This window comes from Podarcis bocagei, assembly GCF_964188305.1.
Source record: "Podarcis bocagei genome assembly, chromosome: 16".
NCBI classification, from domain to species: Eukaryota; Metazoa; Chordata; class Lepidosauria; order Squamata; family Lacertidae; genus Podarcis; species Podarcis bocagei.
In genome coordinates this window covers 16174511-16202442 of record NC_138142.1, presented here as the reverse complement: position 1 = coordinate 16202442, position 27932 = coordinate 16174511, and the positions used below count along the sequence as shown (strand labels likewise).

The 27932-nt window shown below is 48.3% G+C and overlaps 1 protein-coding gene across 4 annotated transcripts in view; it reads right to left on the bottom strand.

Annotated features, from left to right (window-relative positions):
- Positions 1 to 27932, bottom strand: part of CABIN1 (calcineurin binding protein 1) — a 59333-nt gene that overhangs the window by 31081 nt on the left and 320 nt on the right. The window contains exons 1-27 of one of the 4 annotated variants that reach the window (XM_081174617.1): positions 27864 to 27887; positions 26778 to 26837; positions 26252 to 26344; positions 26048 to 26161; positions 25046 to 25180; positions 24585 to 24765; positions 22328 to 22457; positions 21783 to 21932; positions 21261 to 21538; positions 20561 to 20729; positions 19878 to 20014; positions 19432 to 19649; positions 18696 to 18774; positions 18071 to 18261; positions 17646 to 17792; positions 16991 to 17185; positions 16083 to 16319; positions 14838 to 15006; positions 13731 to 13852; positions 13367 to 13528; positions 12537 to 12743; positions 11769 to 11914; positions 10914 to 11175; positions 10519 to 10779; positions 9566 to 9717; positions 9111 to 9289; positions 62 to 250 (exon numbers count right to left, since the gene is read on the bottom strand). In XM_081174617.1, coding sequence (XP_081030743.1) covers positions 62 to 250; positions 9111 to 9289; positions 9566 to 9717; positions 10519 to 10779; positions 10914 to 11175; positions 11769 to 11914; positions 12537 to 12743; positions 13367 to 13528; positions 13731 to 13852; positions 14838 to 15006; positions 16083 to 16319; positions 16991 to 17185; positions 17646 to 17792; positions 18071 to 18261; positions 18696 to 18774; positions 19432 to 19649; positions 19878 to 20014; positions 20561 to 20729; positions 21261 to 21538; positions 21783 to 21932; positions 22328 to 22457; positions 24585 to 24765; positions 25046 to 25180; positions 26048 to 26161; positions 26252 to 26344; positions 26778 to 26780 — 4306 coding nt within the window. In that variant the 5' untranslated portion in view covers positions 26781 to 26837; positions 27864 to 27887. Of the gene's footprint in view, positions 1 to 61; positions 251 to 9110; positions 9290 to 9565; positions 9718 to 10518; positions 10780 to 10913; positions 11176 to 11768; positions 11915 to 12536; positions 12744 to 13366; positions 13529 to 13730; positions 13853 to 14837; positions 15007 to 16082; positions 16320 to 16990; positions 17186 to 17645; positions 17793 to 18070; positions 18262 to 18695; positions 18775 to 19431; positions 19650 to 19877; positions 20015 to 20560; positions 20730 to 21260; positions 21539 to 21782; positions 21933 to 22327; positions 22458 to 24584; positions 24766 to 25045; positions 25181 to 26047; positions 26162 to 26251; positions 26345 to 26777; positions 26838 to 27863; positions 27888 to 27932 lie in introns of those variants that run through there. The other 3 variants (XM_081174616.1, XM_081174619.1, XM_081174618.1) reach the window with 3 other exon arrangements.

Genomic DNA, 27932 nt, shown 5'->3' with positions numbered 1-27932 from the left:
CGCACGCACGCACGCACGCACGCACGCACACACAGATCTTCACACACCAGGAATGACCTACCCCTTTCCTCTGCAGGTCCTGGGGCCTCTTTGCCAGCAGCAGTGGCGACAGCTTCCGAAGGGGACACAAAAGGCCTCCTCTCTGGAAAAGGCTTCTTCGCACTGTCTTGAGAGTTGGCAACCTCAGTGAACATGTCTTGAGTGGAGTTGGAATCAGAGAGCACCACCGCCGTGCTATCCTGACTCCGGTCTGCAGGAGGGAAAGGAGGGCAAGCATGAGGGGGCTCCTAGGGCCGTCTCTCCACACAAACTTCCACCCACCTTGTACATCAAGGACTCGGTGCCTCCTCCTCTCCTCCTCCTGCTCTTGGCCTTATCAAGGCTGTGCCTGCAATCCTCACTGCCCTTCCTCCATTTCCAGCCAAGGCGGCCCATTAACCTTTCCTACCCTTAGCCTCACCTTGCTGTTTCTGCAGATTCCGTCTAGGAGAATTCAGCAGTTTCCACATAAAGCATCCCCCCTTCAGGGGCAATGCTCCATTTGAGACACAGCGCTGGGCAGCTTTTTTCTCTGGAAGCAAACGGATGACATAATCCAAAATCTGGTCTGGCTCCACCAGGACTCATTCACCAGGGGCAGATTTTGAATGCCAATATTTCCAAATGCTGCGACAGTTGCAAGATTACAGTCGGGAAAGATCCAAAGCGGACTTTTCTGTGTAATACTGCTGCTGCTAGATCCTTGACACAGGAACACTGCAGCAACCTGCCTGGACCTGACTGATGAATGAACAGAGACCAGGTACAGGTGCTGCAGGAGGCATTTCTAATCAAGATTCCTGATTTCACCCGAAACCAGAGCTTTCCAAACTGTGTGTTGCGACACATTAGTATGTCGGCTGCAGTGTGTAGATGTGTCACACGAACCTCCCCACAATCCTTCCGTGGATGGAAAGGGGTAAGATTAACCTCCGGTTTGCTAGTAAAACTGAATTACTGTGTCGTGAAATGATGCATGTCTAAAAAGTGTGCCACCAACAGGAAAAGTTTGGAAAGCTCTGCCCCAAACCCTTTTACAAATGCAGATACAATTGGATCTTAATGTTGTCTTAGGGTGTTCACAAAAGTGTGTGGGAGGGGTGTGTATGTTTGTTTCTCTCTTTACTCTTCTGCAAAGTAATAATTTCAAAAACTTCTATTGTAGGGTAGCCAATTGGAAACTTTTTCCACTTCTGATGATGTACAGAAGTTTCAATATGTGAGGAAGGGCTCTCTTGGCCTAGCCTGTCACACAAGACCAGTGAAATCCAAGCATTTTGTGCCCTCCTGAGATATGCAGCAAAAATCCTTGCGTGGCTGGAAGTCAGTTAGGAAAAGAAGATGCCTTAGAAGTGGGCAGATGGTGGCCAATGCAGCTTCTAATAACCCATCCACCTGCAGGAGTCTGCCAAGCACTGAGCTGCCCCTTTCAAACCTGACGGGAAGGGGGAGGAAAAAGACCAGTTTTTTTATTAGGCTGAGTGCAAAGACACAAAGAAAAATGCAGGTGCAGCAAACTTGCAGAAGTTACATAATTAGAAGCAACTGCAAGACAAGGCAATGGAAGAATTGTCTGCCTAAATAGGAGAGCTGTATTATCAAGATGGTGAAATTCCACAGATAGAAAATGAAAACCACTACAGATGAAGAAATGCCACCAGTTGTGGCAACACAAAAAAATGGAAGATCCTGCAGAAGCCGAAGAGCTGCAAATTAAGATCTGGAGTTCCCAGAACAGTTTCCAAAAAGAGTGTCAGGCAAAAATATACAGAGACAAGGAAAAGCTCTCAAAGGCAATTACAAGCTTCCTCTGCTAGTGAATCTTCCTGTGGATATACCACTAAGGGTGATCACTCGGAAGGTGGCTTCACCTGCTAGAAGTTAAGATTCAAGAACTGAAATCCAGTCAGCAGGAAACAACAAGCCCTCTGTCCAACATCTGGTTCCTTTCTTTATGTCATCTTTGAGCAAGCTCTCCACCAAAGTGTCAGTAGCTGAGTAGGAGCCACAGAGGCACATAAGAGAGATTCATCTGCAATTGATCAATAGCACCAAGAGGGGATGGAGGAGGGGGGTGGGAAGGACAACTTTAATGCAGGCCCCAAACACCAAAAGGCTAAAGCCGATGTGCAGCCTAAGAGTAGAGCTGCCTCCATCCTGCAGAGACCAGCTTTGTACTGCATGTTAAGAGGCAGTGCCTGTTCAGCAGAGCCAGCAGGTCTGTGAAAGACACCAATGAGGATTCATGGAATTGTAGAGTTGGAAGGGACCCCAGGGGTCATCTAGTCTAACCCCATTCTTCTTCTGGCACTTCATTCTCACCACGGGTGCTGCAGAAGCATCTGGGTGGTGTCTAGGATGTTGCAGAAAAGGCATTACACATCTATCAACGAAATATTCAAGAGGCTATGGAGAGATTCGGCAACAGCACTGCCATCCTACATATCAAACCACACCAGACCGCCATGTCGGAAAGTCTTCAGAGAGAACCAGTGTGGTGTAGTGGTTAAGAGCGGTAGTCACATAATCTGGGAAACCGGGTTCGTGTCTCCGCTCCTCCACATGCAGCTGCTGGGTGACCTTGGGCCAGTCACACTTCTGTGAAGTCTCTCAGCCCCACTCACCTCACAGAGTGTTTGTTGTGGGGGAGGAAGGGAAAGGAGAATGTTAGCTGCTTTGAGACTCCTGAAGGGGAGTGAAAGGCGGGATATCAAATCCAAACTCTTCTTCTTCTTCTTCTACCTGACGATTTGGAAGAAGAGCTCTCAGATCATACCGCGCAAGCCAGGACGTCTGTGAGCAGAATATGCAACACAGAAGAACCTGGCTCAGTTGATCCAGAATGACATTGCTTGTTTTAAAAACAAGAAAAGCAGAAGTGTTGTTACAGGCAGACGATGCTCTTCATTTTCAACCAGCCACTATATCTGGGGAAATGTCCAGATGGAGACTCGCAAAACCAAGAAATGTGGGCTAGAAGGCCTGGTGTGTGGATCAGGCCTGACGTGTGTTCTCATGTCTGAATCCCATTCCAGCTGCAGGTTACAAAGTCATCTCAAAGGCAAATGTATCACTCTGAGATTATGGTGTACATCAGGATGCTGCAGTGGACATACCACCACCAAGACGACCTACATGAAGACCACCCACCTCAGAATACCTCTCACATGGTCACATGACATAAGGAATGTCACGGGAATGTCATGGGGATGAGCGCATTTCAAGCATTATTAGCAATTTTTCAACTGTATTCTAATTATGTATTTTAGTATTGTTTAGCATTATCCTGCCCCCCCCTTTTCTGGTTATACTTAGATTATAAATTCTGCAATCAATTTTTGGAAATCTGCAAACAAACTAACAAACAAAAGCATATAGACAGTGTGCGTAAGGCATATACGGAAATTAAAACAAAGGATCATAGTGGCTTTTATTTGTGCTATTTGAAAGTCAAGGACCCAGCCATTGGAACCAGCATTTTCAGAATCCGTGCACACCAAATTTATGTTTGGCTAGTTAAAACCCGCCCCACTGCCCAGCCACTAATGAGCCTTTGTACATCTTCTAAGAGCCCTTTTCCAGAAGTACAAGGACTAGGCTATGAGTGTTAATGAAAGACACAACATTTGCAAAAAGCAGGGTTTGGCATGGTCAGAGAGTAGGGGATGATGGGAGTTGTAATCACCCTCATCCAGGAGGGGACACAGGCTGCCCATCCCTGGCGCAAAGAACAGAATGGGATGGAGGCAGAGCATGTGTTAAGGCAGGGGGAGAATCCAAGGGTTGCAACTCATCTCGAGGAAGCTTTTCCAGAAACTGGATCTCTACATTACCACAGTGAACAGATTCCTCATCCCCCAAAGCGGTTAAGCTGCAGTTCTGGCCTATTGTTCAAGCAAGCCGTGATGGATAAAAAAGCAGGGAGAGAATATCTATGAACAGAGTTTTTAAAAAGGGTTAAGGCAGCACGGGCAATATTGGTTACAAAGGCACAACAAACACACAAAAGACAGCACGGAAAAAACGACGACGACAACAACAAGAAAAGCGACATTTAGTTGTACAAAGAGCACCAAATGACAAGAATGGATGCTTTCTGCTCTACTGAATGGATGAATGACACGGGCCTCCCCATGCATTTACTGCAGAACAAGTTAGAACACTCTGCTACACAGCAAACACGCTTAAGACAAACGTGACACCAAAACTAGATGAATCCTGGAAAGGAAGTCTGTCAAGTCTCTTGCCTGGGACAACTGGTTTTCATTTTAATAACTTCCCATTTCTATTTGCAACTTCTGGACTGGACTTGGGAGTTCTTGGCTACTTAAAACCGTTACTAACGTTCCTCATCCAACCAGCTGCACCTTACTCTACCTCAGTCACTGAGAATCCCAGGATATGGCAAAATCAAGCTCTTTCTTTCAAAAGGATTCCGGTTATGAGTCCCTAAACCACACAGAGGCTGGGCTTATATGGCAGCCCCAACGCCGCTGGAAGCCAACTCTTGTGGACATGCTCACAGGGAGCAAGTAAAATGAGCCGTAATTGCTGTTTACGTTTTATTCAGAAGTAGTGAGCTCTATGCCGGAAAGACTGAAAAATCGACAACAGCCGAGCCTCTCTAGGGAAGGGATGCCAGAGTTGAGGCTCCATGCCATGTATAATACAGTATGTCAACCCTACAAAGATTACTGCAGCCAGCCTATCTCTGCCCAAGAACGGCACCCATTAGCAAACCAGCTTGTAAAAGGTACTCTGTGCCCCCAAGAGACAATGAGGGATCAATGAGCTTCCACCCGCAAGCTGTGGACCTCCTCTTTCAAAAGCAAGGCACCTCCATCCAGAACAGATTTTGCACCCGTTTCCCAGGCCTGACAATCACCTCTACACACACTGCCTCTGTCTTGTCAGGATCCAGCACTCTGTTTACTGGCCCTCATCCAGCCTGTTATCAAATCCAGACAATGATTCAGCAGGTGTGCTTGCAATTGGCCATGGGTGGGACCATTAAACTGCACTCCAGAGTTTTTTTGTGGGTTGATTCAGTTAACAAAAATCACAAAACAAATGAAAAGATAATACACCATTAACTTAAAAAAGCAGCATAAAAACATTTCAGAATGAAATGACTTTTAGAAGACATCTGAAGGTAGCCCTGTTTAGGGAAGTTTTTAATGACTGATGTTTTAATGTATTTTTAATCTCTGTTGGAAGCTGCCCAGAGTGGCTGGGGAAACCCAGCCAGATGGGTGGAGTACAAATAATAAATTATTATAATTTTGTTTGCTGATGGGCTTCACTTGGGGCATCTGATCGGTTACTGTGAGAACAGAAGGTTGGACTAGACCGGTGCTTGATCCAGCAGGACTCCTATGTTCTTAAGAAAGAAGACAGGTGTTCAGCAAGACAGAGAAACTGAATTTATTTTGGGGGCTGGGGTAAGAAACCTAGAATAGTTATGACCATGTTGTGAAATCTCTGGGCGCAGCAGGTGTCCCAAAATCTTCAGAGTTTTATGATGCATGCAGCATAACCAACACAAATTAATATGAGCAGGGTGGGAGTTTTCTGTCTATTTGTCTGGTATAATAGAGAAGATATCGAAAGAGCAAGTCAAAAACTGTGTCTCAAAGCTGAACGTAGCATATGGGCAAAGGAAGAATGAGGCCAAACACAAACCAAGGTCTTTCTCCTCCTATTTCCTGTTGTTACTACAAATTAATTAAGAAGAAATATTGGGGGATATATTTGACTGGAACATAAATGGCCTATATGCAACAAGTCAGTTTCTTATTATAACTTTTTGGAAGAAACAAAATGTATCCATGTATTTCTAGAAGGGATCAATATTTTCGAATCAGACACTCTTTAAATGTGTTTGGAAATCCAGGCTACCAAATTGGAAGTAGGTGGTGGGTAAAAGGGCCACTTAGTTACACTCATTAAGCCTTTTCTGTATCCTGCTATCAAGAATTGCAGCCATTTCAAAAGAAGTGGTATTACAATTTATGTTAGCGGTATTGCTAAGATATAAAGTATGGCTTTGGCTGCAGGAGAATGAGAATCTTATGAATTTGCAAAAACATTGCATCGGTAATGTCATATGTGATCCCCACATAAATATTGTTTTATAAGCTGACTTGGAATAACTGTTGGCATTGTGGATAAACATGTGCTGATTATATTCATATTTTAAAACTGCCCCCTCAAAATAATTAATTGGCAATTGATATTATACTATGTTAAGTAGCTAGAAGAAATTATTACTAATTGCTATTATATCTCACCTGCCCTCCAAGAAAGTCAAGATGGAGTACATGGTTCTCCTCCTTTCCCATTTTATCCTCTCAACAACCCTGTTAGGTTGAGGGACTGTGGCAGGCCCAAGGTAACCAACCATTGAGCTTCACATGGCTGAGTGGGGATTTGAACTCTGGTCTACCAGGTTCTAGCCTGACACTCTAACCAGTTCAACACCATTGACTCTGAAGCTCTTCAAGTCTTACAAAATTACCTGGAAGGATCTATTTAAAAGGGTGAATGCTGAAGGGATTCCTAATTTGCTAGTGGCAGCAGAAACAGCAATAGCTCACTTCTGGGGAAATGTTTACAGCACCATCGACTTGGCTTCATAGGATACTGAATGTTGCTATAATGATAATGTGAACATATGCTTAGCCATGCATGGGAGAAGCCAATATAGGAAGATCAGTTTACTGAGTAATGGATTTTACGGATTTTGGTTTTTGGAAAGAAAAAGTTAGTGATGATACCTGCCCTTAGTCATTGTTTGGGAACACTTTTTCCTTTCTCTGTGCTTGGGATATACAGTTTCTGATATACAGTTGTACCTTGGAAGTTGAACATAATCCATTCCAGAAGTCTGTTCGGCTTCTGAAACATTCAGAAACCAAGGTGTGGCTTCCGACTGCGCAGGCGCACCAGAAACAACAGTGGAAGCCGCACCGGACGTTCGGCTTGTCCCCAAAATGTTCGAAAACTGGAACACTCACTTCTGGTTTTCGATGGTTCGGAAGCCAGAACATTCCGACTCCCAAGGTGTTCAGGAACCGAGGTACGACTGTAAACTGAATACTTTTGACTGCTATTTATAGATTTATGTACATAGATACATGTAGGGTGTAAGGGGTTTATAGTTAACTGCGTCCTCTCAGAGATTTGCTTAGTCTCAAAGTCTGGTTTACTGGACTGCTTTAGTCTCTCTCTCTCTCTCTCTCTCTCTCTCTCTCTCTCTCTCTCTCTCTCTCTCTCATACACACACACACACACACACACACACACACCATTTCCACTCTTGGATCTTTGCCCCGATTCCTTCTGGCTCCTGAATTACCTTGAGAAGCTCTCCAGAGAACAAAGCATGGCTGGAGTGGAAGTCCTGGCTCCGGATACCCACATTATAAACTGCCATTACTCCTGGGAAGAGCCACGTGTGGCCTTTGTGGCACATCCAGTGGAGTCTGCTTATTTTATTTTGATTTAACCAACATGAGAGATACCCAAAACCAAACCAGCCCAGCACTCCTAAAGAGACAGCTTCAAATTCTGTGCTGGCTTTCCTTCCCAAGCAGCTTTGTGGGATGGCTTTGAGCCCAGAAGCAAAGCATTTCCAAAGCACCATTTCAAAATAGACATGCTTTGGGGGGGTTTTTGGACAGAAATGCAAACATCCAACTTTTGTTGAGATGTCAGCATACCCCTCCCGAAGCCCACAAGGGAATAATGCCAATATGATGAACCCACTTCCCAGGCGATGCAGAGCAGGCAATTCTATATTAAGCTGCTGCTTCTCTGCCTGGGATGTGGGCTGCCAGGTCTGAGCCAAATCATTTCCAGCTCCTCTGTGCCAACGACGTTGTAAGATGCGACCAGCTGTGCAAGGCTTGGTTGTTCCTTTTGGAAAAATCCTATTGTTCCCTGGCTTTGGCCAAAAGGCATTCACACTTGGCACCTTCCACTGCAGTGGCAGCAGTAACTAGATACCTGGACAGAAGCAGCAACCCCAGGAACAAGGGCTAGATAAGGGGAAGGAGGTGAGGAGGAGGAGGCTCTTCAAACTGTCCTTTGGGTTTTGTCAAAGGCAGGCAACTCATGCTCCCAAATCATTCAGAAATACATTTGACTTTCAACATGCACAACCTACAGAGCCCATGAATCTGCCTTATGAAGCCAGGTCAAGTGATTTGTTCTTGTATCCTGACATTCTCCCCTCCAACTAGAAGCAGGGCAGTGGGGCTGCTGTTCCCATCACCTGCCACTACCCAGTCCTGCTGCCAGGGCCTAAAATCTTCTGAATACAACAAAGCAGGTCTCCCTAGTGCTATCCATGGGGGATTTGTGCTCATGGAAACAGACAGAATTCAACCAAACCATGCCAATTAAGGCACGAAATAATCTACAGGCCTTAACCCTCCAGCCCAAATTTGTTTCGGAATGCAGATATACTGCTAAAAGGAAACAAAAATTAGCACAAAATCAATACTAAAAGGGGTGGGGCTAGTATTACTGTGACACACTCATCACAAATGTTCTCTACCCCAGTCTGAGATTGACAGCATTTTGCCATTAAGACTACTGGGTTATAATGTGCATCAGCAATGGAGATGAGCCAGCAAGTTTAGAAACTTCGGAGGAGGGGGAAAGGAGGGGAGAAGATGTAATAATAAGAGGAGGAGGAAAAGTTGTCAGCTGAAGCCTCTCCACTTCATACTGCGAACATGACACTCGCGTGGTTGCCACCTGCCTCCCATTGCCCAAATGGCAGAGGTCTGGATTTCAGAACTGCACCCAGGACAATTTGCCTACGAATCCCACAGCATTCAACCGAGCCTCGAAATACCCTTGAATACAGATCATCCAACTGTCTTGCCCATTTAGGTTGGATGGGAGGTGGCGACCTTTATGAGGTTAATAATGAGTTGCAATATTGCCCGTGTTACCGCAGCCCCATCGCCCTCCTTGAAGCAAGCAAATCTGCCGAAATGAGCCCCCCCCACCATGATTACAGCACCTCTCTGTGCCGGCAGTATTGAGAACAGGGACTGTACCATCCGGTGTTGCCTGCTGACGGTTTTTTTTACATTTGACGTAATCGTGGTCAACTGGAGTAGCTGTGTAGGGTGGGGAAGTCAGACCTGGACCGGATGAGGAGGGGAGGGAAGTCCCTGGGCCCGGCACAGTCCCGGCAGAGGAGTGGGAGTCGTCATCCACCAGGCAGAGCTTTTCTCTGGAGGAGAAAGAAGGGAGGGAGGCTGTACTGACACACGGTAGCACCTATTACAGGGGGTGAGGGATACCACTCAAATCCCTCTAAGTAGGTCTGTTGTCAGTGTCTGGCAGTTGCACTTTGGCTCTGCCTGGAGAGCCGCCATGGCAGGCAGCAGCTGCAACTGCCCCATCTACTTGTGATACATGCGTTCACTTTAAGCCGTTTTGGCGCTGGCAATGGAGCCTCCCATTTAACCGAAGCTCTCCCATTGACCCTGAGAAAGTCAGCACTCACTTTTCAGTTATTTTGGGGGTGTTCTTTTCATCCCCCCTGGCGAAAGGCCCCTCGGCAGCTTCCTTCATAAACGTGACCAGCATCTCGGCATCCACCCCAGAGTTGGGCTTCCCCACAAGCTTCAGAATGGAGGCGTGAAGCCGAAAATAGACCTAAGGGGAAGAAACAAAGGCAGGGCAACAACAGCCTAACATATTATAAATGTATCCCCAAAAACCTAGCTGGCCGTTTACCACTTTATTATCCATAGCAAATAATTAAATGTAAAGATGCCTGCTTGCTATTGTCAGTGTAAGAGAAAGAGGGTTGCTTTCTGCAGGATTGTGAGAAAGAAGCTGCTTTCCTGGAAAAGATGACAACTGGGGAGAAAGGCTCTCACCACCCGTCGGAAAAGGGGCAGTTCTTGGAAGCTGCCACAAGTGATGGAGCAATAAAGGAGGGAAGAAAGAGCAATGGCTTGACCTTTGGACTGCATTTTTGAAAAACACTTTAAAGCTGCAGTTCTAAGACTTGGCTGGTGGTGGGTGGGGGTCACTGCCCAGCTCTCAATAGAAATCAGCCATATGAAACCACATCAGCGCTTGAGCTGGCGCAATTTCCTCCCTGGTTTAGGGGCATGTCAGGGGGCCGGAAAGGCTACAGATCCTTTGTATTCCTTCCATCCAACCCCACCCCCGCCCCCCAAAACCCCCACCCCAAGCAAGTTGCCTTCCAGCCCTGGCAAAGTCAGGAGGGCAAAGGCTGCAGATGCTTTGATGCCGACTCCCACACTAGCTCTCCCTCTCTGAGCTCCTTACCTGTCCTTCCTAGAGGGGGATCAGATGCAAAGGGAGGTAGTGGCTGCTATAGAGAACTCCTGCCTAAAACGGGCCAGTGGACCTTTCCCTCAAGAGCTCCGAGGGTTTTGTTCTGCTTCAAGGCCACGCCTGGCTGGCTGGCTTCATTGCTTTTACCTCCAGGGCCTCCATTGCAAGCTCCGGCGGGTTATGATAGTGGATCTTCTTGGGGTACCTGGCCGCTTCCTCGTGTAGGAAATGACCCGCCTGCTTGTAGTGACGGAGGTAGACCACAGGCGGCTGCTTCTGCTTCTCGGCAATCTTCCCCAGCATGTAGTGGATCAGCCACTCCTCCTCGTCTCCATCGCCCTCACAGTGAGACGCTGAAATGAAGCAGTGCTTGGCCGTCTCCAGCATGCCGTCGCGCCGCTCTGCCATCTGAAAGATGGGGAGGGAGCTTCAAGCCTTGCAGCAGCAGCAAGAGCTACTCGGGGTGGTTGCCTTTTTGGGCCTGGCGAACCCCCGCTTCCTGACCCCGGCCGGGGCCTGCAAGCTCCAGCTCAAGCCCTCACCTGCTGCATGACCTCAGCTGGCAGCTCCGACTTCCACTGCTTCAGCTGCCTGGAGGCGAAGGAGTGCAAGGCATAGGACATGGTGCCGTACTCTATCCACAGGGAGAGGTTGGAGCCGTCAATCTCCAGGGCTCGCTTGAAGCAGCTCAGAACAGGGGTGGCGTGCTTCCAGATGAGGCCGTCGCTCTTCAGCTCATTGGAGTTCAGCTTGTCTTGGATGCGGCTGGCTCGAGCCAGCGCCATGCCAGCCCAAGAGTCAAACCTGGGAGAAGAACAGCACACAACAACCCCCCGCACCTTGAGAAGTTCAGTCCCGATCTCTCCCCCATCTCACTTTGTTATATCACAACAGCCTTTTTGTGTTTCTTCTAAAGGTGTTTATTATACCCCATCGTCAGTCACCTTTGCAGCCCTGAACAGTTTGTGATCGGGGTATTTAAAAAAGACCACCTCCCTCCACCGGCTCTTGCGTTCCCTCCATGGCTACTGCTGGGAGCTTTTCAGCTCAGGTGCCCAGATTTTAGAAAGCTTATTTGGACACACACACAAGTTAGCACTTCCCTGACGGTCATTATCCTGTGGCAGGGATTCAATCACATACCAGTAAATTTAGGTTCGTGCAATTAAAAAGGGTTCATGTGTTCTGGCACAACAACACACACCGGGGGGACTGGTTGTGCGTGCCTCTTCAAGGCAGCAGATGCCAACACAACCACAATGTGCCAATGCTCAGGGCACAGGGAAAATGCAAGCAGCCCAAATTCAAGGGGCCCTTACATGACACACACACCATCCAGGAAGCAACGATGGAATGACCAGGCATCTCATCTGGTGTCAGGGGTTCACTAAACTGACCTGTTAGGGCAGATGCAGATGTCATGCATGTAGAACTTGATGGCCTTAGACTGCTCCTTGTTCTTGAAGTGGTAATCTGCGAGGAGGTAGTACAGCTCTGTCACCACCGGAGGAGAGTAGTCGGCACCCTCAGGGAGAGCCGGAACCTGGCAAGGAAGGGGAGAATAAGGATGCCTGGGCTTGTCATGGGCAGCAGCTGCCACCACCTGTGGGAGGAGACTCCTCACAGCCGTGGGGCTCAGTGGAAGGAAAAAAGCTGTTGAGAAAACTGCAATTGGCTTAGCAGGGAATGCCATCCTCAAGCCTCACATTATTCTAATACAGGTGTGGGGAATTTGTGACTGACTCCAGCTCCCATCAGCTTTAGCAGCCAGCATGGCTCAGGGATGACGGGAGTTCATAGAAACATAGAATTGTAGAGCGAAAGGTCATCAAGTCCAGCCTCCTGCAATGCAGGAATCTCAGTTGTAGTGCAACAGCTTCTAGAGAGCCAAAACAGGTTCTAAAGGAAGCAATACATGAGAATAAGACTTCGAGAGAGCTTAAACAAAGGAGAAGACATCACAAAAAGATGGAATTCAATTGCTGGATGCCCACAAGGCAGTGAAGTCACTTCTCCGTTACAAATAGCCTGTATCTGAATGCACCAGCAAACTAGGCTCATTGTTGACAAATGCATCCCCCACTCCTCCGAGAAGGAAGGCAGGAGCCCCAGCAGCAGCACCCCTCCGCCTTAATCAACCCCCAAATGATGCAAGAGGCTTGTACCTTGCTCAGAGTCCCTTCAATGTAGCTAGACACCTCCTCTATCCTCAGCATAGGCTTGTCTGTCCGCGGGACAATGGTGGCCATCTTCTTCAGAAGGTTGGCCAGGTCAGCAGACACTGTACTGGTTTTGTAGCTGTCAAATTCAGGAAGGGTCTTGGGCTTGAAATATTCAAACATGAACAAGGCGTCTTCCCACATCAGATCCACCTTGGAGAGAAGGCAAGAGATGCATCAGGCCTTGCCAGGAACAAGAGGAGCTAAGTCAGATTTCGAGTGTACATCTCAGTCCAGCTGCTTAGCAACACAGTAAGCTGCCTTATGCGGCTGAGTGGCAAAGGACATGTTGGTAGAGAATGAGGCTCTTAATCTCAGGGTCAAGGGTTCAAGCCCCAAGTTGGGCAAAAGGATTCCTGGACTAGATGACCTTTGTGGTTCCTTCCAGCTCCACAATTCTTTGAGTCAGGCCACTAGTTCATCGAAGCCAGGAATGCCTACACTGACTGGCAGCAGCTCCTCCAGGTTTTCCAGGCAGGGTTCTCTCCAAGCCCTGTCTGGAGATGCTGCTAGACTGAACCTGGGACCTTCTGTGTGCAATGCATGCTTTGCCACAGAGCTGCAAATGCTCTTCCCCACACCTGGGAGGAGGAGAAGGAAGACAAGGTCTACTCTGAGTCCAGCATTCCCTCATGCAGGTAACAAAGATGTCCTTGGGGAGTAGCCAAGGGCTGCTGCTTTCCATCTCCAGCTCGTGGGATTCCAATCTCTGGAAGCAGAGAGACCTGCCTGTCATCCTGCCTTTTCTCTCCGAAGGAGACCTGAGACAGTCTAACCTGCTGCGTGGAATGTTCTTCCAGGTAGCGAGCCTTGCTCTTTTTGCTAGGGAAGCTATACAGGCAATAAAAGCATTGCTCCAGAGCCGTCTCCAGCTCTTCCTTATAGGGATGGGTGTCCTCGGAGGTAGAGGCCAAAAGCTCTTTTTGCAGCACCCGTACCTGGAACGACAAAATTCACTGAGGTCAAGGCTACCGCCTGGGCAGGGGACGGCTGAAGAAGCCTCGGAGGAAGCGTGCTGCTTGGTGGGTGAGAACATGAAGGAACATTCCTCTCTCCGCATGAGTCTGTGTTCCACAGATCTCTCAACGAGTGGGGAGAGGAAGAGGGTTAATCTGGGCTATTTCAAGCAGGGCTACTCACATAGAACTTAAGAAGGGCTCCGTCTGAGTTACAACACCATGATCTCCTCCCAAGGTATTCGTGAGCTGTGTTCAGAAGCATCAGGGAAGAGGGCAGCATAGGAGTGTCTAGATTCTGAGCTGCTGATGACAAAATGAATGTCAAGTAATTGCTGGACAATCAAAAAGCCTCAGATCTGGTATGGGAGGTGCATGAGTCAAATGGGCAAGAAGCAGTTGGCCCAGCCACCTGATGGCTCCTGGACTAGCCTCCAAATTGGTTCCTAGCCCAAAATTCCCTTATACAGGGAAAGACCCAGTTGTTTTACTACGTTCACCAAAAATGCTTGATGTCTGCTCAGAACAAGGAAGTCCCACAATAAACATTTTTCTCTGCAGGAACCTCCACCCCGAAAACTCAATTTTGTTAGGGTGGGGAGAGGAATATTTTGGTCTCTCCAAGTGGGAGGGGAGATTTGGGGATGGTGGTGGAAGCACCTGTTATGGCAGCAGTAACAGTTTCTACTTCCACACCACCACTACCCTTTACTAAACAGCTCAGGAGATGGTGGCTTTGGAAATGGCAACAGGAGTTCTGGCTGCCGTCACACTTCCTCTCCGCCCCCCAACCCTGGAGTGCCTCTGGAATGATGCTGGTGTGGACATGTGAACATCATTCCATGGGCTCTCTGAAGCATAACAACAGAGGCTGGAGTAATTCCACCTGTTTGTTAAAAAAGAAGGGGTAAGGGCCGTCTGCCCCGGAAATTTTTTGAAGGCCCCAGAATCACACCCCAAAGTAATCACTGGCTAGCCAGTTCCAGCAGCCCTTTCACTTGTTCCAGGCAACCTCCAGCCTGAGAAGGGAGAACCTGGAGGGCTCTTGCACACGGGCAATGTTTTGCTACAGAGAGCCACTTCTAACAATATGTTTGTCTTCCATGTGCAAGAATCCAGTGACAAGACAAGGAAGGCTACAAGGGACGGTGCCATTGATCTGCATGCATTCTGGTGCTCTGTCCTTTTGCCCTGTTTTGGCAGGCACAGAGTTCCTGAATGCCCAACTCAACCTCTCATGGCAGAACACAGCTGCTTCCCACCCACCACAGAGGGCACAGCTGTTCCCCACCTTCCTCATTTTGGCTCTGCAGCTGCTGCTGCTCCTCCTGTTGGCAGCAGAGGGAGCGGAAGGTGTCTTCTTCGTGCTGAATGATCCTGTGAAGAATAATCCAGGGAAGCACCGAAGACACAGAAGGCTCTTTGGGTTCCTCCTGGACAGCCATGCTGCAGTCGATGATCTGGGGTGGAGGGGTTTCAAGGAACAGACGTGGGGCAAGTTAAACCCACAGAGGGGACAACATTCAGCTCTTCTAACAGGAACATACTAATGACAGGCATTCAAGTCATCACCCAAGTGGCCCCAGAATGACCAAGCTGGTTTCAGGCTCATAAAACAATAGGGGATGTTCTTCACTTACACAAACATGCCCCCCTCCAAATTCATCAGGGGCTGAATCTGGCTGCACAACAGAGCAGTAGGAAAACTGCTTAGCCATGTAGCAACACTAAACCACATTTCCAAATGGATACTGGCAGAGGCATGTGCTGAGCAAGACTAACCCTTCCCTGAGCCAACCCTCTCCTCCCAAGAGAAACTCATGGCGGCAGCCAGGGCAGAAAGGAGTGGTCAACAGGGGCAGCCAAAGTGTGTGAGAGGGTGGAAGGCTCTTTAAACACACACACTGCCAAGGCTGCATAGAGCCTTCAGCTGCCACCCAAGTAAGGATGGAAGCTGGAGACTTGGGAAGAGGCTGAGGAGAGACAGAGAGAGAAAGAAAGAGAGCCCCTCAAGGCAGAGGGTGGAGCTGAGCTCTAACCTAGGAGGGAACTAGTATTCGTGCTCTCCTTCCCCCTCTGCCACTACCCATTACGAAAAGTCTGGTTTTGTGTTTCTCCTTCTTGCTTCTCTTCTAGCAGACACTGTTGAGAGGACAGGAACTCCAACTGCTCTTACAGCCAAAGAAAGGGGTTTGGGGTTTAGCTTTTGCTCTGGATTATGCAGTACCTTCCTTTCCCCACTCCCGCTGGGAACCAGTTTAAGGGCCAAACCAAGGCCATGAGCTGCCACTGGGAGCTGGAAGACCTCCAGAGCTGCCCCCCTCCTAAGACCTGGCAGGCTCCCATTCCAATGCTCTGTACTCAGAGTCCCTGGGGAATGACCCTCCTCCTCTGGCTGCTTTTGATATATTAAAATGACGTTTCCACCAGCAACTGCAGAACAGACCCTCATGTCACCAGTGGCTCAGAGAAAGGCTGCCAACAGGTCTCCTGCTCTCCAAGAGCAATGTGGGTCCTCAGGCAAAGAGTGGGATACCTGGACGAGGTTGCTGGTCAGTCGGACCAGGCTCTGCAAGGCTGGCGGCTCCTCCAGGCTGCTGCTGTCCGAGGAAAGGGAGCAGTCGATCCCCGCGAGCAGCTGCGTGACAGTGGCCACCCACTCCTCCTTGGCAGATGCCTCTGTCATGTTGATCATCTGCTGAAAGGCTTCGTTCAGGGCAACTTCCGAGCACTCAAAGCACTGCCGGTAGTCCTGCAGCTTGAGCAGGGAATCCTGAGGAGCATTGAAGAAGAAGAGACGCCTTGGAGGAAAATGTACAAGAGCATTTGCAAGACAGCTGCTGGGAACCTTTCCTAGATCTGCACATGGAAGGGCAGTGAGAGGCATGCCCATGTAGGCTCCCTATGGAGAGGGCACCGGTGCTTGTGGCAAAGAGCACTTGGGCCAGAAAGGCTGAAAGGTGCGGACAACAGGTTCCTGTACACCCTCCGTTTCTCTGCATTTGTGTGACGTGACCAGGATAAACACGAAGCACTGCATAAAAGCCATCAAGAAAACACCCCAAGGAATCCTCAAGAACTTACAAAGAGCCCTGCTGGATCAGGCCAATGGCTCATCTAATCCAGCATCTCTATCTAACAGTGGCCAACCAGCTACCCACAAGCAGGACTTGATTGAGCACAAGGACACTCTCCCTCGCCTTCCCTAACCCCATGGTTTCCAACAACTTGGGTGTTCATTTCCTTAAAAACAGCTTCGAACAGCAGCACACCCAGAGCGCTTTCCCCTCCGCACAGCGAAAGGAACTAGCACCGTAATGCCAGAGTCAGCCCAGTGAACCTGCTGGTTGTTTTGCTGGCTGCTGTTTCCTGGCAGCCTCTGCTGCAACCATCAAGGCTGGCTATGCTGGTTTGGCCTTCCCTGCTGCCCTCAGACAACCCCACCTGCAGCAGGAGCAGCTGAGCCGGCCTCTCCGGAATGGAGATGACAAATTCCAGGTGCTTCGTCCGGCCATATCCACTGAAACACAAGGTGGGCCGCAGCAGACGCACCACCGCTTTGTAGTCGCCGGCCTCGTACAAGCGCTGGATCTCCTCCAGGGACTGGCATCTCTCCAGGGACTTGAGGTTCTTCTCAATCTGCAAGAGTCACACACTGCATGTTGCAAGCGGCAATCCTCTCTCACGTGTTCCACAAGCAACAGAATTAGCTGCTCTGAAGGCAGCAACAGACCAAGGTGACAGTAAGGCAGGAGCCCAACTGAAGGACACTGGACTGCTTCATTTCAGTTTTCAAACCAGAACCACAAATCACAGGTAGTTTAGTCAAGCATTTATACAAAGCTTTCTGAGACAAAGTTGAGCCAGTGGCCCACTTAGCTCAACAGTGTCCACTCTGACAGGCAGAGGGCGTTTCCTTGAGGGGCTGAACCTGGGGACCTTCAACACACAAAGCGCACACACACTTTGGCAATGGGGTCATGGCTGCTTCCATGTTTGCATCCCCAGCATAACTGCTATGAGTTCATCCTCACAAGGAAGGCAACTGCAGCCAGCCTCTTGCAGTGACCCAAATGTTCCCACGTCCAGCTGGTGTTACCTCTTCCAACGAGACCACAGAGTCCACATGGAGATTTGGCAACCGGATCACCACAGCCTCGTCACCAGCTTTGGCCTGCACTGCAGCAGAGCTCTGGAGCATCTCTGTGCAGACGTCATAGTTCTCCAAGGCCTGCTCCATGTCCCCCTGGAAAAGCAAGCAGCATGCTCAACTGCAGCCTGCCAGCTAATCTCCTTCCCCCAGCCAGCCCCTCCCTGGAACTCCATACCCCAAGCTGCCTTTTGCAAGGCCTTTTGCTCAAGGCATTTTTTAACTCACTCTGCCTTTGTACCCAGATTTCCACTATAGCCTCACAGAAGTGGAGCTGTGTGCCCAGTGTCTGACTGCTCAGATCTAAAGCCAGTAGTACTTAATTAGGTACTGCAGCACCAGGAGTCCTCCCCCCAAAAAACTGAAATACAAACCTGCAGGGCCAGGAAGCGAGCCTTCAGCCAATACACCCGAACCACGAACTCCAGCCAGCCCTCCTCAAAGAGGTCTCGCTGAGAAGAGGCAAAGGAGAGCTGTAGCAGATCCCCCAGGAAGTGGCTGCCAGGGAAATCAGGGCCAAACTTCCCGTTTACAGAGCTGCCCGCGGGGCCGTTCCTTGGAGACACTGAAACAGTTTATTTCACATTTCAGCCCAAGGTTCTAGGCTTAGAGCTCAGATTCTTTGCAGCTCAAAGTCTAAACAACAGCAATGGGAGCAGAGAACCCCAAGATCTGCACCTGAGAGAAGCCGATTGAGGAAACGTAACAGAGAAAAATTCGCATTGGGTTTGCTTATGAAGCAGTGAACCCCAGAAGCTGCCCTGTCCTGCTCCAGGTCCATCTGACCCAAGTGGCTTGGGACTCTCCAGTCTCCTCCAACCTAACGTCAATGCCAAAAGGTCAACTTGGGAATGTCTACGTGCAAACCTCAAGATCGACTACCAGGCCCAGCTTCAAAGCTCAGGCACGTGTTTCCTGTGGGGACTCGTATCTCACCGGAGGGAGTTTACAGGGCCTTTCCTCGGAAGAAGCACTTGCTAACACCCAGTGCTCACTCACCCATTGAGCTCTTCCCTTTGGTCAGCAGCCACTGGTCAAGCTGCAGCTCCATGCAGGACAGACTCATCAGCATCATATCCTAGAGCAGAGACAAAAGTGGGAGGTGGGGAGAGGAGGGTTAGGAAGGCATAGGGGATTGGAGGGGAAATCATTTGCAATTTGCACCTCCAGCGGAAAAATCCTTCTTATGAGAATAAGTAGTGTTGACTATAGTATTTGTGAAAAATCAGAAACAGCAGCAGAAAGACATTTTGCTGCAGAGAGAGGAAGCATCAGGAGGCAACTCTCCATTCCATCAGGCTGTGGCTTAGGAAGAAGCTGGGCATGGCCCAGCTTCCCCTCTCCCAGAATTATATCCATCCCAGCCAGTCACTGTAAGAACTACTATGTAGCTTTAATAACTGATGCTTGGGTTTGTCTTCTTCCTCCTCCCTCTCCATTCCTTTTTCCTTTTGTGTTGTGTCTCTTAAGATTGCAAGTCTGCGAGGAGAGACTTTTTTTTTTTGACAGTATGCAAGTCACCCTGAGAGCCTTTTCAGCTGAAGAGTAGGATAAAAACAACAGCAAAGAAGCAGAGACATGTTCTGCGGATCGTAGCCCATGCCTGGCACCATGTCTCTGGCTACCAGACACAGCTCCTGCTATACAGGAACTAAGTCTCTCTCACACATGTACCCTTTAGAGGTGGTGCTTGGGTGGCAACAGAGCGAGGTCACCTCCAGAAGTATTTCCTTACCCTGATGTGCTCGTTGCGACAGTCCCTTAGCAGCGGATTGGGGAGGCTGCTGCTGTGCTTCCTCCAGCTGTTGTAGATGTTCAGCACAACCTCAGCCAAGCCCGGCGGCCATTTCACAAGGAACTTCAGGCTGATCACTTTCAGGTACCTCATCATCAACTCAAGGATGCCCCCGTTGTTCAAGTTAGCCAAGAGGAAGTTATGAACATCCTGCTTCTCTGGAAGAAAAAAGTTAACACAATGTGCATGGAAAGAAGCAACCACTTCTCCCCTCCCCAGCCTCCCTACCTTCTGTGACATCAGAGCAGCTCACCCAATCTGACAAAGGCTTCACCACAAAATTATACTACAGCTTCCAAATATTGGATCAAATTAATGAATTCAAATGTAATCCTTTTTGGGGGGAGTCCCTCAGCTGAAACACAGAAGCCAGGGGAAGTCCCTACCGTACTCCATGCATGTTGTTGAGTCACACGGCATCCTGTGGGTGCCCACATGCTGGAAATTTTCCTCCTTGGCCTCAGACTGGACCTCATAGCTGCTGAAAGGACCCTCGTCTTCTTCTGGGTCAGGTTTCCTCAGGCTAACAGGAGAAGCAAAACAAAGAGCAAAGCAAAGCATCAATGCTCTGGACCTTGGCAGCCCCTCACAAGGCAGACAGCAAAACACACTCCTGTTATGGCAACTTTGCAAGCAACATGCAATTCCCAGAAGCAAGATTTATTTTCGCAACGCACCAATCAAAGTGGAGGGAAGCACCAGTTCCTTGTAACTGCCGACAATATTGCAGGGATCACGAGAAGTTGTGTCCAGGAGAAGGCAGGCAGCCAACCCCAAATCAGCACAGTACTGCCCCAGCAGCTCATGCAGGAAGCCCACTGAGATGGTGGGCCTGCACCAAAGCTGTGCTAGAGGGGCTTTTGCCCTAGGTGAAGCCTCCAGAGGGGTGCCATTGAGGCTCCCAGTCTGTGTGCATGTATGTAAATGTGTGTGGCATGTGTGTATCAAACTGAATCTTTGACCTGGGTGAAATAAAGCCTAGTTTCACCCCTGGGTGGGTGGGGTGCAGAGCTCAGCAAGCTTCTCTGCTATTTTTTCAGAAGCACAACCACCAATCTTCCTTCCTCACCGTGAAGGAAGGAATTTCACCAGCAGCTCCTGGAAGTCCACCTTCTCTTCCTTTTTGCACTTGGTGTTCCGCACCCGAGCCGACCGCCTCTTGGCTGTCTCGCCGCTGTCTTCGGGGATTCGCTTCCGCTTCACCCCTTTCTTTGATCTGTCCCCCACGGAGGCATCCCCTAAGAAGAGCCAGAGAACGTCCAGGTATCAAACTCCTGGCCCCAGCAAGGACACACTTGATCAGGACGGCTTCCCCTGAACTCTGATTTGCAGAAGGCAGAATTCTTGTTGCCACAGAAGCCAAGTAGGGGGAGCCAGAGGAGCAGTGGCAGCCCAGAAGACACCTTGCCCCACCCCCCAAAAAGGTGGCTGCTGCACCAACAGCCACTCCATAGCAGCAGCAACATCATGACCACACAGAATCTCTCCTCCCCATTCTCCAGGCAAATGTCCTCCAAAAGCCCCTGGAAGCTTGGCTCATCCACCTGGGAGCTGCCTAGCAGTTGCCACTTCTGCCTTCCAGACTCTCTTTGCACCGTGGACAGCACCAGCCAGCCTATCATAAGCATCCTACCACTTCTCCCCGCAGAAGAGCAGAAGGCCAGCTCTACTTCCGCTTTATTAATTGGTCCATGAAGAACAGAGCACAATGATTCAGAAAACCCTTCAACATCCACCCAGAGAACATATTCATGTAATGCATCCCCCACCTGCAGGACTGACTGATTCCAGAACACTTGGACTGGGAAAGGTGGGTGTCAATGGTGTGTATGTTAGGAGTGGCTCCGTCACAGGCATCTGGGGATTGGTGCTGACGGGGTTGGGCTGTATAACACTGACAGGAGCGGAAGTTGCCGGGACGTCAGAGTGCTGGTCTAGATCTTGGTACTCCAAGAGGTCAATTCTCTTGCCCAGGCTGGGCCGAGGCGGCTCGCAAGTGGTCAGGTGTTGATACATGGCCAGTAAGCTCTCCCCGAGACACTTCCACCTGCAGGACAGCACATGACAGACAACCAAACACAAGCTCAGCTCTCACCCAGGGGCCAGGGCAGGCAATGCTCCCGTCTCCTTGCCTTTATGCCACATGCAGAAATAAGGAGAACGTTTGGGAGCAAGGCAGCCATTTCCCACATGGGACCAAAAGCCAATTGTTCACAGGAATCATTAAGGAAATATTGCTTTAAGTTCGCTCTACAGTTGTCAGAGTAAGTTTACACACAGTTTAGACCTACGTGAAAAGGGGGATGGGCTGGACAAGCTTCAGGTCTGGCTCCCTTTTTCGCACCAAGAGTGCCTGCCTCTTCCTGCGCAACTCCAGAGCTTCCTCGATGATCGTTCTAGTCTCAGATGGACTCACGTTGACATTGTGGACTGACAAGTCACTGGAAAAACAAAACAAAAAAAAGAAGCAAAGCAGCTGTTTAGATGTTTCCGTGTCATTTCATAGCCAGGCAAATTCCTTTAAATTTAGCAAAATTTAAATTACCCTGCTGAAAGTAAAATAGCTTAAATACTTGGACACCCATTCAACAGCAACTCTGGAAGCTGCATGTCAATAGCATGATGCCTACAAAACGGTGGGTTCGTTGTGGCACTCTCTGCCTTTCCAATATGGGAGAAGCAGCTTTAGGTCACAAACAGGGGACAGAACAAACCTCTGGGAACTGGCAAAGAGGCTGCATGTCCTCACTTTGAAATGGAAGCTTCTGCCACTATTCCTTCTGATGCGAGACAGGAGCATCAACATTCTTTACCTTCAATTTTGGAAGAAACTCACCCTTTGAGGAACATCCTCAAGGAGTCCTTCCTGAGGCATGGTTGCTCCTCAAAGATCTTCTCCTTAATGACCAGCCCTTTGCTGTACAGGCAATCCCTCTCCAGAGCTTTGCAGATGAAATACAAGCAGGCTGAGGGGAGGAACAAAAGCCACAATTTAAATTCATCCTAAACTCTTTTTCCATATCGGAAAGTCACGTGCATCCCAAAGGAGCATTCTGATAGTATACAGTGATGTGGCTTTCCTGGAGCGGGTGGGGTATGCTAAGATCCAATTTGGCATGTCTGTAAACAGAACTAAGGAATATATCATTTCATTTCACATGCTGTATAAATACCGCACAGGTTTTTCCAGTAGCCCAAAGTGTTGAACTAAAAATATCTGATGGGGGGGGGCATAAAACAGTAAAGCACACCAAGTATGGTGACTTAGTTTATATTCAAACACACTGTCAAGTTTTTATTTGAAAATTATTTTTTCCTTAAGATGTAAAAACTATGTTCAGACATGTCAAATCAATACCAAACATTTCTGTTACACAGAGCAAGCCATAAATAATGGCTTACTGAGAACACAAGTCAATCGTGCCCATTTTGCCCCACCACACTGACACACGGAAGAGAGAAACCATGGCCCCTGGCTTAAGAGTTAGGGCCGAACCAAGGATTGTGGTTTGTTTTGCTCCCAGCTAACCTTGTTCAGTAAGCCAAACACAATTTTTGTAGGGCCAGCATAGGAACTGAGAGCCGCCAGACCCCGGCACTTTGTGTTTTTAGTTAAAGAAGGACTTTTTAGAGGGCTTCTCACCTTATGGTGTTGATGCCATTCCCTTTATCACCAACATGCAAGGAATCATTTTCCCTTATTGGTTAATTATTATTCTTTTGGCTTGCTATGTTAACACTGTTATTGTCCGACTATTGTTTTAAGAATTGTTGTTTGATCTTGTGTTCACATCTTTTTATATAGTGCATGTTTTGATTTGGAAACTGATTTACTGTACAATGGTACCTCAGGTTACAGACTCTGCTAACCCAGAAATACAGTGGTACCTCGGGTTAAGAACTTTGCTTCCGGATGAGAACAGAAATCGTTCAGCGGCGGCGCAAGGCCCCATTAGATAAAGTGGTGCTTCAAGTTAAGAACAGTTTCGGGTTAAGAACGAATTAAGTTCTTAACCCGAGGTACCACTGTATAGTCTTTTTTAAAATAGGGATTATAGGTGTGTGTGTGTGTGTGTGTGTGTGTGTGTACACACACACACACACACACACACACACACACACACACACACACACACATATATATATATATATATATATGCTTTCGTAGATTTTCACGGGTACAGGAATGCAGGTTTTGGTGTCTTCGGGTATCTTCCCGTGTAAGAGTTGGGGTGTCTAGGCGACGTTTCGACGAGGTCTCACTCGTCATCTTCAGGCTGGTGCTTTCGGCTTCTTGTTACTAGAACAGAGCAGGATCTCAGTGTTTGAGTTCCTATAAATACTGTTGAGGGGGTGTGGTGTATAGCCTCCAACGTTCTGGGCAGAGAGGAAGTTCCCAGGTTATTGTGCCTTTTCTTCTTTTGTTCATTAATTACTTGAGGGATATCTTGAGTGATTTCTTGAGTGATATTCTGAGTACCACTTAGGATCTGGGCTGGTGTGGTTGACAGAAAGCACTCACCAAGTGGTACTCAGAATATCACTCAAGAAATCACTCAAGATATCCCTCAAGTAATTAATGAACAAAAGAAGAAAAGGCACAATAACCTGGGAACTTCCTCTCTGCCCAGAACGTTGGAGGCTATACACCACACCCCCTCAACAGTATTTATAGGAACTCAAACACTGAGATCCTGCTCTGTTCTAGTAACAAGAAGCCGAAAGCACCAGCCTGAAGATGACGAGTGAGACCTCGTCGAAACGTCGCCTAGACACCCCAACTCTTACACGGGAAGATACCCGAAGACACCAAAACCTGCATATATATATATATATATATATATATATATATATATATATATAAACAGTAATGAACAATATCCACCCTCTAGTCAATAGGAAATGACTAAACTCTACCAACAGCTTATCTCAAAACAACAGAGTTTGATATCAGGCTATTTTCACCCACCTAACACCCCAAAAGTGAGCAACACCAACCCAAGCAATCCAAAACAGCAACTCCAGCAGCTGGCTGTACCAACAGATGTAATGAGCTTTATTTGGGAAAATAAAACAAAATGAATACAACTTACTTGTGTAGTCACTGAGTGTGTAGAGAACTGTAATAAGGTTATCTAAACAAGGCCAGTGGTCTGGATTACAGGTGAGTCCTTCTTCAAAGGCATGGCGTGCCAGAGGCAGGCGCATCAGTCTGAGTGCCACATGCCCAATCTTATACCACAGGTTGACGTCTGTCGAGTCTAGCATTACAGCCTGGAAAACACAGTATATAACAATACACTTTTACATACACACAAAAGTGTAAATTGTACCCACAATAGAACCTGGAAGTTGCACTAACAGTTTGGGGTTACAAGGCTCTAGTGTAAGAGTTGTGAATCCTGGTGAATCCTGGATCCGGCCCACCAAGCCTCGGCCTTCCTCGTGGCTGAGTGTTGCTGCTTAGCCCCCCAAGATTCTCTCTGCTGCAGCATTAAATGCATGTGAGGCAGAAACTCTGGCCCTGGTGAGTGTGAAGGAGAGATGCCTGTACCTCCAAGTAGAACTCCATGGCCGTCTCAAAGTCATCGCGCTGTGCTGCGAGCTGAGCTAAGTTTTTGTAAGTAGAATACTTTAGCATCAAGCCCGGGTGCTTTAAGCCCTCCCTCTCATCACCAGATGGAATTGCCTGAAAATTGTAGACGAGAGATGCAGTTTGAGATAAAAACCTTCATTAATAACACAGAATGATTACAAACCCGCAAGGTCCCAGCGTGCATCATTCCGGAGCACCCGAGGGACTTCAAAAAGCAAAGCAGACACTGTTGTAAAATACAATCAGTATCAAATAGCCCACAGACCCACTACAACAAATACTGGGGGGGGGGGGGGGTTGCCCTCTCTCTGCTTATTAAGAAACTCCAGAGGGTTGAAGGCCCAGCGAGCCGCTTAACCACCTCTAGAAATGGATATCTATTATCCAGCCACTCAAATCTTCATGCAGAAGAGCAGATGCTCTGCACGCAGAAGACACAAGGCACCATCTTCAGTGAGACAGGGATCTCAGGTAGCAGCTAACAGGGAAAGACCCTGGAGAGCCCCCAACAATCAGTGGAGATTGTTGAAAACAAGCAGCTTTTTAGCGAAACAGCATCTAAAGTCTAAATTCTTACAAAAAATGAAGGTTTGGAAGAGTGGATCATCACACTACTGACCTATGATGAGCATTCAAATGCTCATCAGGTTAGTGAATAATCCTGATGCCCACTGAGCTTACAAATGCTGGACATGATTCAGCGTGTATTTCACAAAGAGATGCTCTGACATTTGCCCCCACTCAGGAGCTTCCTCCCACTGGTATGTTATTGGTGGCTCACAACCTGGCAAACTTGGGGCCATCAAACTCCCCGAGCCTCAGCTCAACAAAAGACCTTCTCATGGTTGAGCCTGAGATTGCTGTAGGTCTCCACAAGGTGAGTGCTTGTAGCAGAGAGAGCGGACCACACACCCCACACCACCTAGTAGGAGGAAAGCCTATTGATCCCATTTCACTGACCTCTCGCAGGAGGCGAGTTTCAAGCAGTTCATGGTAAGCTTTGGCAGATTCTTCGAAGAGGTCATGTTTCTGAAGGTCCAAAGCTTTATGGTACAAGGCAAATGCTTCGGCTTCCTAGAGATCAAAATTGACATTCTAATTAACTGACTTTGCTCAGAGCAGAAGAAAACACCAGCTCAGGGTTTACAGCAGAACTTTGCTTACTTGTGCCTCCTTTGTCTGTGTTTTGTGGCTTTTAAAGGTCCCTTCATGGTCATCTTCAACAGTGGAACTGGCATTCAATGCTGCAATCCTGATCTAGAAGTGGGACAAAAAAGCAGTAGTGTGTGCTGCTGATAAATCCATTGCAATGGGTGGTCTCTAACTTACTACCAGAATTTCAGCAGTTTCTCCCTCAAAACACCCATTAACAAATAGTAGGGACAAAATATGGGACATCAGTAACCATTGTTGAAGGAAGAGAGCCAGAGAGAAGATACAGCCACCTTGCCAGGGAATAGTGAAGCCATTTGGATTACAGTTATTAACTTCTCTATGAAGAGTTAACACATAAGTAACAGTCCAATAGCATGCACCAACACCAGATTAGAATACAAAGGGGAAAGAGAAGTGGAGTTCCCACATAAATAGAAGAGCAAGCCAGAAGTATCTATGGGGAAGCAGTATCCAGCTTTCACTGAGACATGCCACCACAACTTTTTCTAAATAAAGGAGTCAACGGCTACTTTACCATCTTTGAAGACTCAGTGTTGCCATTCGCCACCTCTGTTGGTTCAGTTCACTCATGAATCTAAGGAGCAAAACCCACATAATTTATTGATCAAACTAGAATCATCTGCCCTGCAACAGAGCACATTGCCACAGAAGGGCAAATGCTCGCAGAAACACTGAAGTATTACTTCCAGTTGGATTTAAAAGAAACCCTGAGACATCCCAAACTAATAGATGTCTATTAGTTGAGAAATGCAAGAGATTTCTCAAGCTCCTGTTATGGGAAGTAAACGACATGTGGAAAGCCAGAGTGAGCTTGTGAAGCCAGAAGAGATGGCACCAAGCTGGTGCATCTACAGATACTCCCAAAACAAACTGAGCTCCCTTCCCATCTCAAAAATGGATTTAGGAAGAGTGTCCATTTACACAGAGGAAGCACGATCCTTTGGGCGTCATACGTATATGAACAAAAGGCCCAAACCAATGCTTTTATATACCACCATCAATATAATGTCACCCAAGCAAACAACAAGACAACAGAGGCTGGCCCGTTACAGCAAATCAGAGAACCATGTCCACCCAGCACAGCACTGAAGGGGCAGCTGCTCTCCAGGATTTGAAGGAGGGAGTCTCTCCCACCCCCAACTAGGGATACCAAAGACCTGAGTGCCAGTCCCTTCTGCGTGCAAGGCACTGTGCAAGCCTTTCGTCCATGCTGCCAAGGGCTGCGGAGCATGGGATATGCCAGCAGGCCTTTGCAGCAGAACCAGAGTTCAAGAGGCAGGACAGCAGCACCGGCAGGAACTGAGAAAGATACCAGCCTCTTTGCCCATCCGCTGGCTGCTCTGACTGGCAACAGCTGTCCAGGCTTGCAGAGTGCAGAGCATGGGTCAGGCCAGCAGGCCTTTGCAGCAGAACCAGAGTTCAAGAGGGAGGGCAGCAGCACCGGCAGGAACAGAGAAAGATACCAGCCTCCTTGCCCATCCGCTGGCTGCTCTGACTGGCAACAGCTGTCCAGGCTCGCAGAGAAGGCTGGGGCCCAGCACCTGCAGGCTTGAGGTGCTGAACACTGCAAAGCCAAGAGCTCTGCCGCTGAGAAGCTTACCAATGAAATATTGACGGGAAGGGGAGGGGCCTTCATGGCCTTTTAAGACAGGAAGCGGGAGAAGGCGAA